Source organism: Carcharodon carcharias, chromosome 30, assembly GCF_017639515.1.
Source record: "Carcharodon carcharias isolate sCarCar2 chromosome 30, sCarCar2.pri, whole genome shotgun sequence".
Classification (NCBI taxonomy): domain Eukaryota; kingdom Metazoa; phylum Chordata; class Chondrichthyes; order Lamniformes; family Lamnidae; genus Carcharodon; species Carcharodon carcharias.
The window spans coordinates 26,342,723-26,362,197 of record NC_054496.1 but is presented as its reverse complement, the minus strand read 5'-3'; the positions used below and the strand labels follow the sequence as shown (position 1 = coordinate 26,362,197).

The following is a 19,475-nucleotide window of genomic DNA, read 5'->3' as shown; positions in this document are numbered from 1 at the left end:
CTTGCAAATTCACTTTTATCCAAGTTCATTCCTAAATTAGCTTTTTGTAAACGAGTAAACATTTCTTCCAGATGCTATAAATGCTCCTCCCAAGTTTGACTGGAAACTATCAAGTCGTCAATATAAACGGCACAATTGCTCAGACCTGCAATTACTTTGTCAGTCTTTGAAATGTTGCAGGTGCATTTTTCATACCAAACGGCATTACTTTAAACTGATATAGTCAATCTGGCATCACAAAAGCTGATATCTCCTTTGCTCTCTCTGATAACGGTACTTGCCAATATCCTCTTAGCAAGACAATCTTTGAGATAAATTTTGATTGTCCCACTTTTCCAATGCAATCTTCCAACCGTGGTATAGGAGATGAATCCGCTTTTGTCATCACATTCACCTTTCAATAGTTCACACACAATCTTTGTGTTTCGGTGCCAACACAATAGGCAAACTCCAGCTGCTGCAACTAGACTCAGTGATGTCATTTTGAAGCATGAATTCAATTTGTTTCTGTACTTGTAATAACTTTGCTGGATTTAATTGATAAAGGTGTTGCCTTATCGAAGATGAAACTTCTACACGTACATCAAGCTTAGCTAAATTTGCCTTCTCCAGCTTATTCCCACAAATAGCTTTGTGTGACTGCAATAGTTTCACCAAAATCACATTCACACTTGTCTGGAAGGTAACTCAATGTTACATTTAAATTTTTAAGTACCCTCTCATTATCCAATATGATTAGAGGAAAATCAATTTCAGAATCCTGCATCTCTACCTCTTTCTCATTATCTACCACCACTAACACCTCCATTTGGTCCTCTTCCCTTTTTAAGCATATTTACATGACACACCCTCTACTTCTTTCTTCTATCTTTTATTTATTAAATAATTTTATTTATTTAGTATTTATTAAATAATTTACTTCACTCAGTTTCTTTTCAATCCTGTAAAGCCCACTAAACTTTGCCTTTAATGAGTCACCCAGTACCGGTAACAGAACTAGCACTTTCTCTCCAGCAACAAAATTATGAGCTGTAGCTTTCCTGTATGCCTTCACTCTCATCAATTTCTGTGATATCTTTAAATGTTCCCTAGCTAACTCACATGCTTTGTCCAATCTCTCTCTGAAATTTGACTCATAATCCAGGAGAGTAGTTTCTGAATTTTGACCCGCCAATTTCTCATGATCAATTTTGTTGGTCCTTTTACCTCATGACCATAAACTAGTTCAAAGCCAGTCAATGCATTAGGAGCATCCCTAATAGCAAATAAAAAGAATGAATTCCCCATCCCAATCCTTTGGACAATCCTGACTATACACCCTCATCATAGTTTTTAAAGTTTGGTGCCATCTTTCCAAAGCCCCTTGTGACTCAGGATGATAAGCTGTTAACTTAAATTTTTTTATTCCTATACTGTTCATTACTTCCTTAAACAGCAGTGACATGAAATTTGAACCCTGAGTTGATTGTATTTCTTTAAGTAAACCATATCTTGTGAAACATTTAGTCAAGTCTTCCACAATTCTATTTATTGTAATATTTCTCAAAGGTATTGCTTCAGGAGACCTTGTAGACATATCCATTATTGTCAATAAGTACTGATTTCCACTTTTAGTCTTGGGGAGGGGCCCTACACAATCAATCATGACCCTAGTAAAAGTTTCTTCAAATGCTGGAATTGGAATGAAAGGTGACAGCTTAATCACTGCTTGTGGTTCCCCTATCACCTGACACATATGACATGTTCTACAGAATTTGACAACATCTCTATGCAATCCAGGCTAATAAAAATATTTTTGTATTTTTGTCTGCGTCTAATTCCGAAATGTCCCCCCATCAGAATTTCATGAGCCATCTGCAGAATCTCATTTCTATATCCAAATGGTATTACAATCTGATGCACCTCCCTCCAGCTCTCATTTGTTGAAACATGATAAAGCCTCCATTTTCTCATTAAAACATTACCCTTAAGGTAATAACGTTCTGGAATACATTCTGCCTCTGTTTCTGAGTAAGCTGTCTGATATAACTCTTATTTACAAATCCTTTTTCTGTAACTCCTCTAACTGTCTTGACTTAAACACCTCAGCTGCATTATTTTCCAGCCTTTCTTCCTGAACAACCTTATCAAACACAGTGCCGGCTAATTGGACTTCCACACCTTCTCTCTGCCTTGTAACTTCCTGTTCTTCTTGTTTCAACCTATGAGCCTGTGATCTTGTTATCACACAATCTAGAAACAATCCAGGATGCTCTCGCTGCATCACTTCTGTTGAAAGCATTTCTACAGGCTGCTGAACTATCATAGGCATCACCCACATCTGGGACCCAGGTATATCATTACCCAAAATAAATTGAACCTTTGCAATTGGCAATTTTTCCACTACTCCAACAATCACCTCACCTGTTTTTCACTTACTCTTTAAATTTACCTTCCGCAATGGAATAGGTTTAGCATTTCCACGAACCCCTTATTATCACCTGTTCCTGCAATACTCCCTCTGAACAACAAATGTCACTATCCCACAGCATTAAAATTGACTAGCCCCTGTGTCTCTTAAAATTTTAACATCTTTACCTACTCCAACCGGTATACATGGAAATACTTTCCCTTCACATACAAAATCTCTAAACATTTCTGCAACCTGCTCCTCAGAACTCCATTGGGTAAATTGTGAACACATTCCCATTTCTTTACCTATCACTGATTCTCCCTGTTTTACCTGTACACAAACCGTTGTTTTTTCCTGTGCCTGAACCTCAGAACCCACAGTACTTTTACATCCAGAACTTTTCTGTATCCGAATAATCCTAATAGATTTTCCTTGCAATTTCCAACATACTGACTTGGTGTGTCTTAACTTTATTACAATGAAAACACCTCGATTTTCAAATGTCACTGCTACCATCAGCAACTTGCTTTTTATTCTGAAAAAAAACTTCCTGGGAATTTCCATCTACTCCTTCTCTTCGCTGACTACCCACCTTGCTTTCAGCTTCCCACTTTCTATCCTTTTCTGATTTAAAAGGGTGATGAAAAAAAGTTTAGCTCTATGAACTAACTCAGAATCATCAGCTATTTGCGCTTCTTGTCTTAACGTTTGAACTTTCTGTTCCTCCACATGAGTTCTCACTGTCAAAGCAATTGAATCTTTAAATACTTCCAAAAGAATTATTTCTCTAAGAGCTGCATATGCTGTCTCTATCTTTAATGCCCGTATCCACCGGTCAAAATAACTTTGTTTTACTCTCTCGAACTTTAAGTTTGCCCAGGCTGTTTTCTCATATTCCTAAATTTCTGCCTGTACGCCTCAGGAACCAATTCATATGCACTCAAAATAGCCTTTTTTACCACATTATAGTTCACCAACATTTTTTCTGACAATGAAGCATAAACCTCATGTGCTCTGCCCACCAATCTGGATTGTAACAACAATGCCCAGTTTTCCTGTGGCCATTTCATCTGTTTAACTATCCTCTCAAGTGAAATAAAAATTTTTTCAACATCTCTTTCTTCAAACTTTGGAAGAGCTTGTACAAATTTAAACATTTCCCCCCCCCCTCCCAACTGGGTTCCGAACTGGAAATAAGCCCTTCCGCACCTTCTGGTGTCTCTTTTTTAACTCCCAGCATTTTAAGCTGGAATTCTCTCTCCTTTATCTCTTTCCTCCTTTTCTAACCTTGCCATTTCTAATTCCCTTTCCTGTTTTCTTTCTCGCTCCTGTCTTTCTGGCCTGTTCCCTTTGGAATGCCCTTTCTCTTTCCATTTCTTTCTCTGCACTTTTTCTGCTACCTCTAGTTCCAGTTTTTTTCATTTGCAATTGAATTTGAGCCTATTCCAATGAACCGCACCTTGGAAAACTCCAGTTTCTCGGGTATTCCTTCCAATTTTAAATGCTGTGCTATATCTTCACTTATGTCTGATTTCCTCACCCCTGTAGGTAACCCTAATTGTAACATCCGCCAATTCCATTCACTTAGCTTTATTTGCCTTTTGTAAACCAACCAAAGTTATAACTTCAACTCCCAGACAAGTCTGAGCAACTGCCAAAGCCATATTGCAGTCTCACCACTTAAAAGAAAACCTCATACCAACTCCTAAATTCAAAGTGCTTCTCGTACTCATAACCTTAAGATTCACCAACTCCAAACAAATCAAGGAATGTCAAATATATACTGCAAAGAGCCCCCAATTTTGTTATGGCAGGCAGATGGTAAATGCCAAGCTGCTCAAATCCCAGAGGAAACTTGAAGCAGCTGCCACTATTTTCAATTTGTATTTATTTCAAGAGGCAGGCTTTGAATTCAGTAAAAAGGCCACCGAGGCCTAGCGGTTTCTTACAAAATTAAATTAAACCTTTATTAGCCACAGCTGTTTGCAATTTGTATTTATTTTGAGTGTGGGTTTTGAATTCAGGAAAAAGGAGGCCAGCGAGGCTTAGAGGTGTATTACAAAACTAAATTAAACCTTTATTAGCCACAGCTATTTGCAATTTGTACTTATTTTGAAATGTGGGCTTTGAATTTGGGAAAAAGGAGGCCACTGAGGTTTAGAGGTGTCTTACAAAACTAAATTAAACCTTTATTAATAATGAAAAAGATGATTTTCAGCACATATACAGGTTTAGAAATTATTAATGTGGTAACTCCTAGCTTCCCTAGTTAATCTAACTCCCAGTTGCACCTCTGTTAAGGCAACAGTAAAACACAGATTTTAAAAGACCCAGGCAAAGTAACTTGATACCCTGAACAGTCAAATTAAAAGTGGGTTTCCTTCACTTCAGTTCATGTAGACGGCAACTTGAAGCATAGAGGCTGGAGGCTTTTCACACTTGTTAGATATTAGGATCTTCTTTCCTACACACAAGCTCACCTCCTTTATACAGATTTACACTTTGAATGCAAATTCCCATTGTTTCACTATGTCTTTGGACTTTACCTCTCTAATAATAAAAATCATAGTCCCAGTTTTACCAGTAATCTTTTGGAAAAATAAACACACTGTTTCTTAACTTCTCCTGGCTAGGTGAAACATTTCACCCTCTCTTTTGAATTCAAGCTACTATGTTTTATTTTAAAAATGCAAATGTTCCCTTTACACCTCATATTCTAAAACTTCACTTCTGTTTACCTATTTAGCATTTCAAACCTAGCTTCTCTTTTTACATCAAAGCCTTCAGATCAGCTGTCTCTAATTCAAAAAAGCCCCAGACACACATACATACATACATAGACACAGACAACACTATTACTCTACAATAAATTCCAAATAACTTGAAAATTATTATATCTTTCTGACAATTGGCAATTACGCGCTTTGAGGCACCTGGTGGTTGTGAAAGGTGGTATATAAATGCAAGTCTTTTTTTTCCATTTTCCAAAAGGACAAAGCTGGTGTAATGGACAAACATATGGCAAATGCAATTTAACACAGAAGTGAGAGCGATTCATTTTGGTCAGAAGAAAAAGCAGAGTTGTTGTAAACTAAATGGTACCATTTCAGAGATGGTGCAGTAATGGAGAGGCCTGGGGGTTCATTGACACCAATCTTTAAAGGTGGCAGAACAAGTTGAGTTAGATGACGTGATTGGGCAAAACTGTGGCAGGTGAAGTTCAGTGTGAAAAAGTGGCAGGTTGTTTGCTTTGGACCTACAAGTGATAGATCAGCATATATTCTAAATGGTGAGAAGCTCAGAACTGTAGATGGCCCAAGAGGTTCAAAGGTCAAGCACAGAAATCACTAAAAGCTAGTGCACAGGTTCAAAAATGTTGGTTTTTTAATCTCAAAGGCTGGAACAGAAAGATATGGAAGTTATGCTACAGCTTCACAGAGCTCTGGTGTGATCCCCATCTGGAGCACTGCATTCAGCTTAGGGCACTGCACCTTAGGAAGGATATATTGGCTTTGGAGGGGGTATACCACAGGTTGATAGGGTTGCCAACTCTGACTGAAGTTATTCCAGGAGATTTTTTTTCTTGAACATGACAACATCATTGATTGTACTGTCAGTTCAATCCTTTCACAATATCAAGTCATCATTTTATTGTATACGGGTGCAAGGAGTGTCCTGAATCGTTTTTTTCATTTACCAATGCCTATGGTTTAATGAAAAATAGAAGGAACAATGCATAAGAGGAAGCACACCTTATTTCATTCTATTCATGAGTTATTCTGTGATGGATAGAGTAGCCCAGTGGTTATCCAAACATACTGAGCTTCAGGGCCACTCTCTAGCTGTGTTGCTCCTGCTATTAGTCAGCCACCCTCAGTTCATCGCATGCTTTATAGCTGCTCCTCAAGTTGTTCCTCATCAGGAAAAATCAGGCAATGACGTTCATGAGCATAATATGCATGTGTGGTGAGTTAAAGTACTGCCAGTTTATGCTCGCATTATGTAATTATGCTGCCAAGTATACTTGCAAGGGGAATAGAAAAGCATTCAGATCACCAATTTCACAATGAATGATGAACTTCTGTGAATTATGTGCATTAGATTAATTTATTTGCTTAAAATGTTGTGTTAAAATCTCCAGGTTGCTTTCATTAGTCACTGGGAGATCGATGCTGATTCCAATAGACTCCTGGCTACACCAGGAGGATTGGCAAACCTACAGGTTAACCAGAATGATATCAGGGCTAAAATGGTTAAAATATGAGGTCCCTTGAAATCAAAGATTCAAAGGTTACCTAATCGAGTTGATTTAAAGGAGTTCATAGAGAGAGAGAGAGAGAGAGAGAAAAACTATTTCCTCTTGGGGGATGGGGAGGTAGTCCAGACCAAGAGGATATACTTAAAATCAGAGTTAGGCCATTCAGGAGTGATGTCAGGAAGCACTTCTTCACACAAAGTGTTGTGTAAATCAGGAACACACCCTCTGAAAACTGTTGAGACATTGGAGTCAATTGAAAATGTCAAAATTGAGTTTGATAGATTTTTGTTAGGCAAGGGTATTAAAAATTCCAGAGCCAACGAAGGTTAATGCAGTTAAGTTATGATCTAATTGAATGGTTAAGTGAGTTTGGAGGGCTGAATGGCCTCTTCGTGTTCCTATGCTCTTAGAATGTTGTTAAATAAGCAATATAGAATTCTTGATTTAATAAACAAAGGCATTGAGTGCAAAAGCAAGGCAGTTATACTAAACTTTCAATTAGCTCAGTTGGCTAGATGGCTAAAAGTATGGGTCAAAATAACCTTGAACACACCTTAAGTGTGGGTTCAATCCCTGTATCAGCTGAGGTCATTCTTGGGACCTGGTTCCTTGCTTTTCCCCATGGCATACACCATGATTAAGTAACTCAGACAATGAGGACACTAGGTGGAGAGAGATCCCAGCAAGAGTATTTTGTCCAATTCTGGACTCCACACTTTCTTTCTGTCTCTCGTTCCTACCTTTGCTGATTTCTTTGTTACAAACTGTCTCTGACAGTCTCAACGTCTGTGTTTTGCAGACAGCTGCTAGTTAATCCTTTCCTCTGTCTGACAGTCATCCCAACATTGCTACTTAATGCTGTTAATCTCCCGATGGCCTCTCCCAAGGTCAAACTCATCGAGGTGCCAGTTACTGTCTGTTGGGCTCTGTGTGTAACAGGCCGCTTGTCGCCCATCCAGTCTTATGGTCCCGTGTCTCTTCATTCCCTCTGCAGAGGAAGAAGCCGATGAAATGCTGGTGAAGTGTGAAAGAGGTGTCGATTCAGCCCTGCAGTACGCCAAACTCTGGGCCAAGTATACAAAGGAGCTGCTGTCATGGATGGAGAGGCGGATCGCTGCGGGTGAGTGGTATGATGGCAAGGGTGATGTGCCAATGGGGGGAAGGGGGCCTTGACCTTGGTGTCATTATTACTGGGGTGGAGGGGTGAGGTCCCGTGTACTCTCTGGGCACTATCGCAGGTGGAATGACTGGCTGAGTGAACTTAAAGTCAATCTGTCACTGTATAACCTGTTGGATACTGGTCTGTCTATCACTGTATGATCATGAGGTCCAGTACTGGTGGATACAGGTCTGCTACTGTATAGCATTGGGGTACAGTACTTGTAAGTAATGGTTAGTCACTGTATAACAGTGGGGTACAGTACTGTGGGGTCATGTCTGTCGCTTTGTAACACCGGGTACAGTACTGGTGAGTACGGATCTGTCACTCTGTAACACTGGGTACAGTACTGGTGGGTACAGGTCTGTTGCAGTATAACACTGGTGTACAGTACTAGTGGGGACAGATCTGTCGCTGTATAACACTGGGTACTGTGCTGATGCAAACAGGTCTGTCACTGGGTGGGTGTCAGTCAAATTGACTGGCCCTCCAAGGAGCAAAATTCATCTGAAAATCTCAGCTAAACATTGAGCTGGTCCCTGTCTGCACACTGTGTCCTTGTTTCAGTCTAGGGAAGTGTTTCACTATTCTGTAACTGTTTTATATTCCGCTCGATTTGTTTGATGTTGGGTTTACGCTAGCTCTAAATTAAATTGACTGAGGTTAGACACACTATTTCTGTGTGAGCTGCCCTAGGGTACAACGTCAGAACTGCAATTATTTATAATTTATATGATTCAGCAACTCAATGGAACGTGGCGAAATTTGCACAAGGCACCAAACTGGGAAGGGCTGTCAAATCTGAGGGAGCAGCTCAATAATTACAGAATGAGGTGGGCTGAGCAATGGCAGATGATGTTTAATATAGACAAATGTAAAGTGAAAAATATAGGCAGGACAAACAGATCACACGCATACTCTATAGACCGCATGCATTCTCTATAGACTGTACCCATACTCTATAGACTGTACCCATACTCTATAGACTGTACCCATACTCTATAGACTGTACCCATACTCTATAGACTGTACCCATACTCTATAGACTGTACCCATATTCTATAGACTGCGTGCATTCTCTATAGACTGCGTGCATTCTCTATAGACTGCATGCATTCTTTACAAACAGCATGCATCCTCTATAGATCATACCCATACGCGATAGGTTGCATGCATTCTTTATATACAGCACCCATACTCTATAGACCATATGCATTCTCTATAGCCCATACTGATACTCTGTAGACCGCATGCATTCTCTATAGACTGAATGCATTCTCTACGCACCGCATGCACTCTGTGTAGACCGCACACATTCTCTATTGACCGCATGTATACTCTTTTGACCGAACACATTCCCTATAGACTATATGTGTTGTCTATAGAATGCACCCATACTCTATAACTGCAGGTTCTCTATAGAATGCACACATACTCTATAGACTGCATGCATTCTCTATAGATGGTACACATTCTTTATTTACAGCATGCATTCGCTAGACAGTATGTATTCTCTATAGACTGCTCACATACTCTATGATGGGTGTTGTAAAAACTAAGGATGAAATTGAAATAGAACCAGGAATCAATGTGCTGGGAGTCAATCGAACAATCTCTTTTTCCTCTTGGGTGAGAAATGGGTGCTGAAGAATTCAACATTACGTGCCAGAGTCTGTAACAGGTGGCTGTTACGCAGTGGTGACATGGCCAATACCACAATGGACTATCCTGCTTTCAAGCATCTTGGCGGACAACTGGAAGCAGTACAGCCCCAATTTAGATTGGCAAAGGCAATTCCTGTGCTCATTGTGGAGGATTCATCTACCAACTTGGGCAAAAGCCCATTGGAGCTTGTGTTACACAAACACCGGCAAGTCGTTTATTTCTGTATGTTTCTACAGTGGCCCAACCACCCTGACTGCCTCCGACTCCAGACTCACCATAGGTTCTTCATTGAGCTCTTGGCTAGCTAAAACTGCTCCACACTATGATTTTGGGGTGCATTAGTGTCAATAGTTCACCGGTCAAACCCATTGATGCAACAGGACTATTGTCACGTTGTTCCCTCGCCCATTCATTAAGGCCACTGAAAATGGGCGTGAATGACTTTTCAGACCAGCATGTAGAGCAGTAATGAACAAAGCCAATAGTGTCAGAATCAAATGTAGGAGAATACAATTCAGAGGAGGCAATGATCAATCTACACAGGGCTCTGGTCAGACCAAACCATGTACATTGGGTCCAATTCTGGTCACTGATTAGATATTCATGCCTTAAAGGCACAGAAGTGCAAAAAGGTCTGAGTTATGAGGGGAGACTTTAGACCTGATTTTAACCCAACCCACACAGCAGGAATAGGCAGGCATTTGGTTAAATTTGTGAAAAACATTTTTGTGTTTGTTGGCCGCTATTCTTACTCTGCAGCTGACTGAGTTTACAAAGTGCACCGACCAGAAAGCAAAGGATGCATCATGAACAAAAAAATAACATATTTGTGTAGCACCTTCCACAACTTCAGGATGCCCCAAAGTGTTTTGAAATCAAGTTAGTACTTTTAAGGTCTTGAAAAATATATGTAGGGGTCCGATGAGGTTATATGATCCCAGCACAGTTTTCATTGAGTATTCCAGCCAGCATTGCAAACACAAACTGATGGACATGGCTAGAAGCTGAACTTAAAGAGACAATGAAATAATTGGCCTAGATTTCCCAGTCAGCTGCAAAATGACGGCTGCCCACGAAAATCTAGTGATCTCTGTAGCCTGGATTCCACTTTCCTGATATCACTTTGAAATTAGAATCATGTCAAGGGAATCTCCTGGTTTCCAGCAATAGTGATGTCATCAAGCAGGGCAAGTAGCCAATCACATTGAAGTGTTCTCACAGATATCAAAACAGGAAGTAAAATGCACAGATCATCCCTTCACTTTGAATCCACATTTTTATAGAGTGAACTAAATGACACACACAAGATTAAAATAGAAATTGAAATATCATAAACCTAAAAATTTTTTTGGAATGTGTGGAATTCTTTTCATAATGGAGTAGGTTGACATTCCACAAATATGAAATCAGTTTTTCAGGGTTAGTGAGGTTGTTCAAAACCCAGTTACATCTCATTCAACAAGTTGTAGCTTGTTGTAAGTGTTATTACAGTGAGACTAACAGGGTAAAAGGGCAAGTTCTTGTCAATTCACTAATTTCCACTTGGTTGCAATCTGGGGGTGGGGAACTTCATCAGTGCGCTCTCTGGAGAAGTGCAGAAACACTCACAGCTTATTTCTGCATTTAACAGCATGTGTGCAGACTACAGAAGTTACTGTCACCTTCAGTATAGTGATGACAGTGCTTTTACTATAAAATCTGGGCCTTTATGATCTCTATGTCTTTATGAATGGTGGATTTCCAATGTAGTTTTGAGCTTTCAGTTTGCTTCTTTGATTTTTTTTTTTGCCTTTACTTACCCTCACTAAGAACTCGCTGCTTATTTTGGATTCCCCTTTCCCTTTACTCCTTTGGAGGAATGAGTAGCATGCTGGAGGAGCAGCCTGAAGAATCAGGATAAGCAGCTGCTGGGCCTCTTAGAACTAATGAGGGGAGCTGCTCACAGAAGGGCTTATCTAACACCTCTCCCGACCTGCAGCAGACAGTAGAATCAAACAGGTCACTAATAACTAACTTGCCAAAGCAGCCCAGTGCATTGTATTTGCAATGGATGCTAACAGCCAGAATGATAGAGTTCTGGTAAAGCAAAACACTGCGGATGCTGGAAATCTGAAACAAAAGCAGAAAATGCTGGAAAAACTCAGCAGGTCTAACAGTATCTGTGGAGAGAGAGAGAGAGAGAGAAAAAAGAGTTAACATTTCAAGTCCTTTTGGCTCTTCAGTGCTAAAGAGATGTAAAAATGTAATGAAATTTATACTGTTTAAGGGGGGTGGAGCAGGTGAAGCTGGATAGATGACCAGTGATAGGTGGAGGCAAAGGAGAGATTGCCAGAGATGTCATAGACAAAAGGACAAAGGGGTGTTAATGGTCGTGATATTGGCTAAAGGAGGTGCTGATGGTGGCATTAAGATCAGAAAGCAGAATGTGATAATAGCAGGACAAGGGTCCTCTGGAAATAACATGAACTAGTGACAGATGGTCCTTGTGGGGGTGGGGGGAGCGGACGGTGGTGGGAAACAGCACCTCATCTTCCGATTAGGCACTTCACAGCCTTCCGGACTTAACACTGAGTTCAACAACTTCAGACCAGGAACTCTGTCCTCCGTCCTCACCCCCTTTTTAATCCCATTTTTTTTAATTTTCATTCTCATTTCTTAACTTTTATTTTTTAATTTTTATTTTTTATCCACTTATTTTTATTATTTTTATTCATTATTTCATCCCCACCTTTTATCCTATTTTCAATCTTTTTTCCCGCCACTGTCCCCTCTCCCCACCCCACCCCCACAAACCCAACCCAAAACCTTTTTTTAAGTTAAAATTCTGTCCATTGTCTACACAAATGAGATCAGTAATGTGACACAGATCAGGGATGAAAGCTGGTGCCTTCTGCCCTGTGTGGCTCAATCATTTGGTGAATATTCCTGATGCTTTTAAGGGGTATGTGAGGGAGGAAGTCTTTATTCTTTCATGGGATGTGGGCGTTGCTAGCAAAGCCAGCATTTATTGTCCATAACAAAAACAGAATTACCTGGAAAAACTCAGCAGGTCTGGCAGCATCGTCTGAGAAGAAAAGAGTTGATGTTTCGAGTCCTCATGACCCTTCAACAGAATCAGTTGAAGGGTCATGAGGACACAAAACGTCAACTCTCTTCTTCTCCGCCGATGCTGCCAGACCTGCTGACTTTTTCCAGGTAATTCTGTTTTTGTTTTGGATTTCCAGCATCTGCAGTTTTTTTGTTTTTATTTATTGCCCATCCCTAATTGCACTTGACTGAGTGGCTTGCTCAGCCATTTCAGAGCCAACCACATTGCTGTGGGGCTGGAGTCACATGTAGGCCAGACCAGGTAAGGACGGCAGGTTTCCTTCCCTAAAGGACATTAGTGAATCAGATGGGTTTGTACACCAATCGATGATCACTTCATGGTCACCATTACTCAGGCTAGCTTTCAATTCCAGGTTATTAATTGAATTTAAATTGCACCAGCTGCCATGGTGGAATTTGAACCCATGTTCCAGAGCATAACCAGGGCCTCTGGATTACTCGTCCAGTGACTTTATCACTAAACCACTATCTCCCCACATAAGGAAATCAAGGATATGCTGGTAAGGCTGGAGGAGGTGCACGTGGAGCTAAACATGGCACAGTCTAGTCGTGCCAAGTGGCCTGTTGCTGTCCTGAAAATTTAATGTAATATTGGTGAGCTGTATGTCTTCTTACATTTGTATTTTTTCTGGCTCTTTCCTATGCTGTTGGCTCTGAGTTGCAGAGCTATCTGCCCTCTTATACGTACTTCTGACTCCATCCTAGGCCCCATTCTCTCCTTGGAGTATAACTCTAGAACAGATATGGATGCAAATGTCTTCAAGTGACATGATTCTCCTAACGACGCCCTTGTTTTACAGAGATTGAATTCTCGAAGAACATAACTAGGATGGCTGAAGTGACTAAGGGTTTGATCAGCCATGAGGTAAGATGTTCCATGGTCCAACATTCCTCCCTCATTTAATTGCACCAAGACTAAATGAACTGACCATTAGTCTCAATGCTGTTTGTGGGGTCTTGTGATGTGACTAAACAGCAGATTAGCCAAACTTCAAATTTTAATTCATTGTACAACCTTGAACTTCTTTCTTGATGAGGCCAGGCCTGCACAGGACCTTCAGCATGTCTATCCTGATTAGGTCTGAACTTAGATTTGAGTTTGAGGGCCAGTTTTGGGACCCAGTGTAGTAGATGGTGTATAACACCCCCCCGCCGCCCCACTCTGCCTCCACCCCCACCTCCACTGCAAAACTGCTTAATAACAGCATGTTCCATAAGAGTTGTGTCACTCAACTGTCCCCTTTCAATCAGGTCCTACTGCTGTTAAACCACAGCATTCTTTCAGCACTTTTTTTTTTCTTTATTCTTTCATGGGCTGTGGGCATCATTAGCAAGGTCAGCATTTGTTGCCCTTACCTAATTGCCCTTGAACTGAATGGCTTAGAATCATAGAAGGTTTATGGCACAGAAAGAGGCCACTTGGCCCATTGTGGCTGCGCTGGCTGGAAAACGAACCACCCAGCCAAATCCCACCACTTTCCAGCATTTGGTCCGTGGCTTGCCAGGCCATTTCAGAGGGCAGTTAAGAGTCAACCACGTTGCTGTGGGTCTGGAGTCACATGAAGGTCAGACCGGAAAAGCATTGCAGATCTCCTTCCCTAAGCACTAGTGAACCCGATGGGTTTTTACAACAACTAATGATAGTTGTCATGGTCACCATTACTAAGACTAGCTTTATATTCCAGAGTTATTAACTAAATTTAAATCCCACCAGCTGCCGTGGCGAGATTTGAACCCAAGTCCCCAGAACAATAGCCTGGGGCTCAGGTGTACTGGTCTAGTGACATTACCACTACATCCCCTAGCTGCATTGAAGCGTCAGCCTGGATAACATGCACAGCTCCTGTGACAAATCAGAGATTCTAGAACTTATAGGGAGTGATTATGATGCTTACAGATGACTCAACACCTCCTTGTTCCTACAGAAATTCATGCCTTTTCGATACATCTATACAATGGCCCTTCAGCATGACATCCAACATGGACAGAGGATAATTAATACCAGGAATTCATTGCAGCACAATAAATACATTCAGGTGAGCGCTTTGGTGACTAGCTTCACTTGTACTGTATTTCTCCAAGTTTGGACAGATGGTCTCGTATCACTGTGTCGTTCGTTGCCTGAGCCTTTCAAATAGAATTTACAGCACAGAATTTAGTCCAAATGGCCCATGCCAGTGTTTATGCTGCACAAGGGCTTCCGAAAGGAAAAGACAATAAAACCTGGAAATGAAGGGTACCAGAAAAACTTATCCAAACTGGTCTTAAATTGGAACCCCAGTATTACTGATTTTTACTGGGATTTGAACATTTTGAGCTGTTTTTTCCTCCTAATAGCATTTCCTTTTATTCCTTTCTTCCTCATCAACTGATCTAGCTTCCCCTTAATTACATCATGCTATTCGCCTCATCTACGCCTTGTGGTAATGAGTTCCACATCTTAACCACTTCTCTGAGTAATGTAGTTTCTCCTGAATTCCTCACTGGATTTATTTGTTATATCTTATAGTTCTGACTTCTAGATTTGGACTTCCAATCTCACAAGTAGAAACATTTACTCCAAGTCTACTCTATCAAACCTCTTCATACTTTTAAAATCCTCTATTTAAACACTTCTGTTTTATAGAACAAAAAGAGTCCTGGCCTGTTCTTGTGTCGAATTCAAGTTATTCAGAAAAAGACATTTTGGGGTAGAGTATATGAGTAATTTGAGAGGTGATATGGTGAGTGTAGCGAGAACAGGTGACATTGGGCCTCTGGCTCTCAAAGCTCTCCATCACTGGGTCTGAAATGCACTTCCTGAGAGGGCGGTGGAGGGAGATTCAGTTGTGGCTTTGATTAGGGAATTGGATAATCACCTGAAAAGAAAAACAAAAATTGCAGGGCTACAGGGAAAGGGCAGGGGTGTGGGACTAAGCTAAAGTGCTCTTGCAGGGAGCTGGCATGTGCTTGATAGGCCAAATGGCCTCCTTTTGTGCTGCAACCATTCCATTCTATGTTGTAGACTAATTGAGAGATTGATGCTATGATTAGTTAACTCCATTATTGTTGCATTATGTTTACCCGTTGATTCCTTGAGCAAGCTGCACTTTTTCTTATTAAAAAAAAATGGTTCTCCCCTTTGTTCTGTTAACAGCCTTTGATGTCAAGAAAAAACGAACTGGAGAAGCAAAGACGGGACTTTAAGGAGCAATGGCAGAAGGAGCAACGTAAGATGGTAAGTGAAACACCGTTGGCAAAGTAGGCCATCCAAGCTGTGCCTGGGAGTGTGCCTGCAGGCTGTGTCGTGGACAAGTCAGCAATTTTATTTGATGTGCACAAATTTGTACCCTACAGTTAGCACTGCCTATTAGAGTGGAAACCCTGTCCCCCAAACAGCACTTGGGTCAGTTATACTTATAGGGAGAAACCTACTAATTAAAGAGAGCATTGCTCCTTCATGGGCTCAGTAGGTAAGTCTGTTCCTGCAGTGCCCACTCACCCCAAGATCAAATAACTCAACACAGATGGGACCACTGGTGTCAATTGAATCATCCAGGTTAAGAGCCAATGTCTAGCGTGCAGGATGGCACCAAGGAACAGCGGAGAATTAACTCGTTGCACTTAGTTTGGCTCGGTTGGGAGTGCTCTCACCTCTGACTCAAAAAGCTGTGGGTTCATGTCCCACTCCAGAGACTTGAGCAGGAATCCTAAGCTGACCCCAGTGTGGTACTGAGGGACTGTCAGAGATTCCATTTTTAGATCGGAGTCGAAAAGCAGTACTCTAGGAGGATCAGTGTTTGTACCACTGTTGTTCATTTATATAGACGATTTGGCTTTGGGAATCAGAGGTACAATTTCAAAATTTGTGGACAGAATCAAATTTGGGGTGTGGTTACTACAGAGTGGGATTGTGACATGGTACTCAGTAACATTAAGAAACTCGCAGAATAGGTATACAATTAGCAAATGAACTTCATTATGGATTAGTGTGAGGTGATACGTTTTAGCTGGAAGATTAAAGAAGCCCATACTCCTCAGAAAATTGACCTTAATGGTCTACAAGAGCAGAGGGCTTTGGGGTACTCTAAACACAAAAAGTCAGACACAGGTTAATAAAAACAAAGCACTGGGGCTCGTTTCCAGAAAGCGAGAATTGAAAAACAGACATGCTAAACTTACACTAGGAGTACTGTCAACAGTTGTGCTCTCCAGCTTATAAAAAGAACGTGAAGGCACTGGATGAGGTGGAACAGAGATTTTACAAGAATGATGCCAGAACTGAGAATTTATGCATTTCTGGTAATATTGAACAGGCTGGGGCTCTTTGCTCTAGAAAAGAGGAACCTGAGGGCTGACCTGAAAGAGGTCTTTAAGTTTAAGAAAGGGTTTGTTAAGGTAGATGTAGAGAAGGGACTAAAGATTAGTCTTGTCCCGTGGAACTGTAATAACAGGTGCTGCGCGGAACAGGTCTGGGGCTGTAACCTCCGAGCTCCCCAGCATCAGATTAGGGGATGGGTATCCAAAGGTGAGCTGGGGAACCCCTCTCGGAACTTCACAGGAAAGATCTTGTACACCAATTGCCCAGAAGTGCAAACTTCCTCTGGGCAATTGCTCTATGCCGGGAACCATCCGAAAATGTGATTTAAATAGCAAATTTCGGATGGTTCCGACAGGGTTACACCAATAGTTACTCAGAGCAAGTTAGAAGAATTAAAACCTCTTCTAACTTCTGGGTAATTATTGTAAAGACCCAAACAGATCACCCTCTTCTCCCCCCACGGTGCTGCCCCAGAGCCCCGAACCTCTACGGGACTCCCCACACACACCCAACCACCCCCCCCACCAGGGAACTCGCTCCCCCACCCCCCTCCCCTCCCAACCACTAACTAACCACCCCCGCATGGTATTTCCATACCTCTGACCACATCCATGGGATTCCCCCCACCCACACAGGATTCCTCCCTAACTAACTAGATAGGGAAAATCTATCTAGCAGGTGGTTAAAATTTGGAACTCGCTCCCATAAGGATTAGTTGAGGCAAATAGTATAAATTCATTTCAGGGGAAGCTTAATAAACATAAGAGGGAGTTTAGAAGAATGAGAGGCGATCTTGAATTTTGAAGGGACTTGATAGGGTAGACACTGAGAGATTGTTCCGGCTGGTTGGGGAGTCTAAAACACGAGAGCACAGTCTCAGGTTAAGGGGCCAATCATTTAGGACTGAGATGAGGAAAAATTTATTCACTCAAAGGGTTGTGAATCTTTGGAGTTCTCTACCCCAGAGGATTGTGGATGCTCCATTGTTGAATGCATTTAAGGCTGGGATAGACAGATTTTTGTTCTTTCAGGGAATCAAGGGACGTGGGGAGCAAGCGGGAAAGTGGAGTTGAAGCACTTGATTAGCCATGATCGTATTGAATGATGGAGCAGGCTCACCGGGCCATTTAGTCTTCTCCTGGGAGAAGGATATGCTGATGGGCTGGGATGACGTAAGATGGGAGGAGGCTGGTGCGGAGCATAAATGCCAGCACGACCTGTTGGGATGAGTGACCGGTTTCTGTGCTGTGAATGTAACACCGCAGATGAGGTCCCAGCTGTTCTCTCAAGTGGATGTTAAATATCCCAAGAGACGGTTTAATAAGCAGGGGGAGTTCTCTAACCAACAACAGCTAAAGCCTGATGAACTAATCATTAACTGTGTCTGGGCTGCTCATTGGCTGTGGCATTTCCTAAAATAGAATAGTGACTGCAGTTAGAAAAATGCTTTGGATGTTCTGAAGATGTGATAAGATTTATATAAAAGTGAGATTGCTCAAACCTGCAGACCAACTTAGCAGTGACCAGAACAATCCTTTAAGGACATAAGAAATAGGAGCAGGATTAGGCCCCTCGAGCCTGCTCCACTATTCAATAAGATCATGGCTGATCAGACTGTGGTTTCAACTCCACTTTCCATAACCCTTGACTCCGTTGTAGATCAAAATCTGTCCAACTCAGCCTTGAACATATTCAATGACTCAGCCTCCATGCATTCTGAGGTAGGGAATTCCAGAGATTAATGACCCTCTGAAAAAAGAAATTCCTCCTCATCTCTGTCTTAATTGGGTGACCCCTTATTTTTAAATTGTGCCCCTAACTCTGGATTCCTTCATGAGGGAAAAACATGCTGTCAGCATCTACCCTGTCAAGCTCCCTCAGAATCTTCTCTGTTTCAATAAGATCACCTCTCATTCTTCTAATCTCCAATGAGTATAGACCCAACCTGCTCAACATTTCCTCATAAGACAACCCCTTCATCCCAGAAATCAACCTGGTGAACCTTCTTTGTACTGCTTCCGATGCAAGTATATTTCTCCTTAAATAAGTAGACTCAAAAGTTCACGCAGTACTCTAGGTGTGGTCTCACCAATGCCCTGTTAAAAAGGAGTCGCTGTGTCAGAGACAATAAAGCTGAAGGAGTAAAGTGCGTATTGGGAGGCGACTGGTCACTGAGGCTGTGAGCTTGTTCCATTCCGCAGAACGACGCACTGACAGCACTGAGGAAGTCAAAACAGATGTACCATCAGCGCTGCGAGGATCTTGAAAAGGCGAAACTGCAGAGTGCCAAGGCTGAGGGAGAGCAGCAATCGCTGAGCGTGAGTGGTGCTAACCCAGGCAGCGCCAGCAAGCAGCTGGAGAAACGCAGGAGGTCAAAGGACGAGGCACAATCGAAGGTGAGCGAGGGCACCTCATGAGAGGGTAAGGGTTTGCCAAGCTTTACTTGAATGGATTCCTGGGAGTTTCATCACATGACCTCCTGCCTCCAAGTGTTCCGCCTCCGCTCTCCCGTCATTGGTCAGCCAACATGTCCCACCTAACGGCAACACCGCCAATTAGAAAGCAAAGATTCTTCCTTACTCAGTTGGGTGAT

The 19,475-nt window shown here is 41.7% G+C and overlaps 1 protein-coding gene across 3 annotated transcripts in view; it reads left to right on the top strand.

Annotated features, from left to right (window-relative positions):
- The window catches only part of LOC121271312 (GEM interacting protein), an 88,781-nt gene that overhangs the window by 46,886 nt on the left and 22,420 nt on the right, over positions 1-19,475 (top strand). For all 3 annotated transcript variants that reach the window (XM_041177211.1, XM_041177210.1, XM_041177212.1), the window contains 5 exons: positions 7,645-7,770; positions 13,383-13,447; positions 14,508-14,618; positions 15,719-15,799; positions 19,084-19,278. In XM_041177211.1, coding sequence (XP_041033145.1) covers positions 7,645-7,770; positions 13,383-13,447; positions 14,508-14,618; positions 15,719-15,799; positions 19,084-19,278 — 578 coding nt within the window. The remainder of the gene's footprint in view (positions 1-7,644; positions 7,771-13,382; positions 13,448-14,507; positions 14,619-15,718; positions 15,800-19,083; positions 19,279-19,475) is intronic.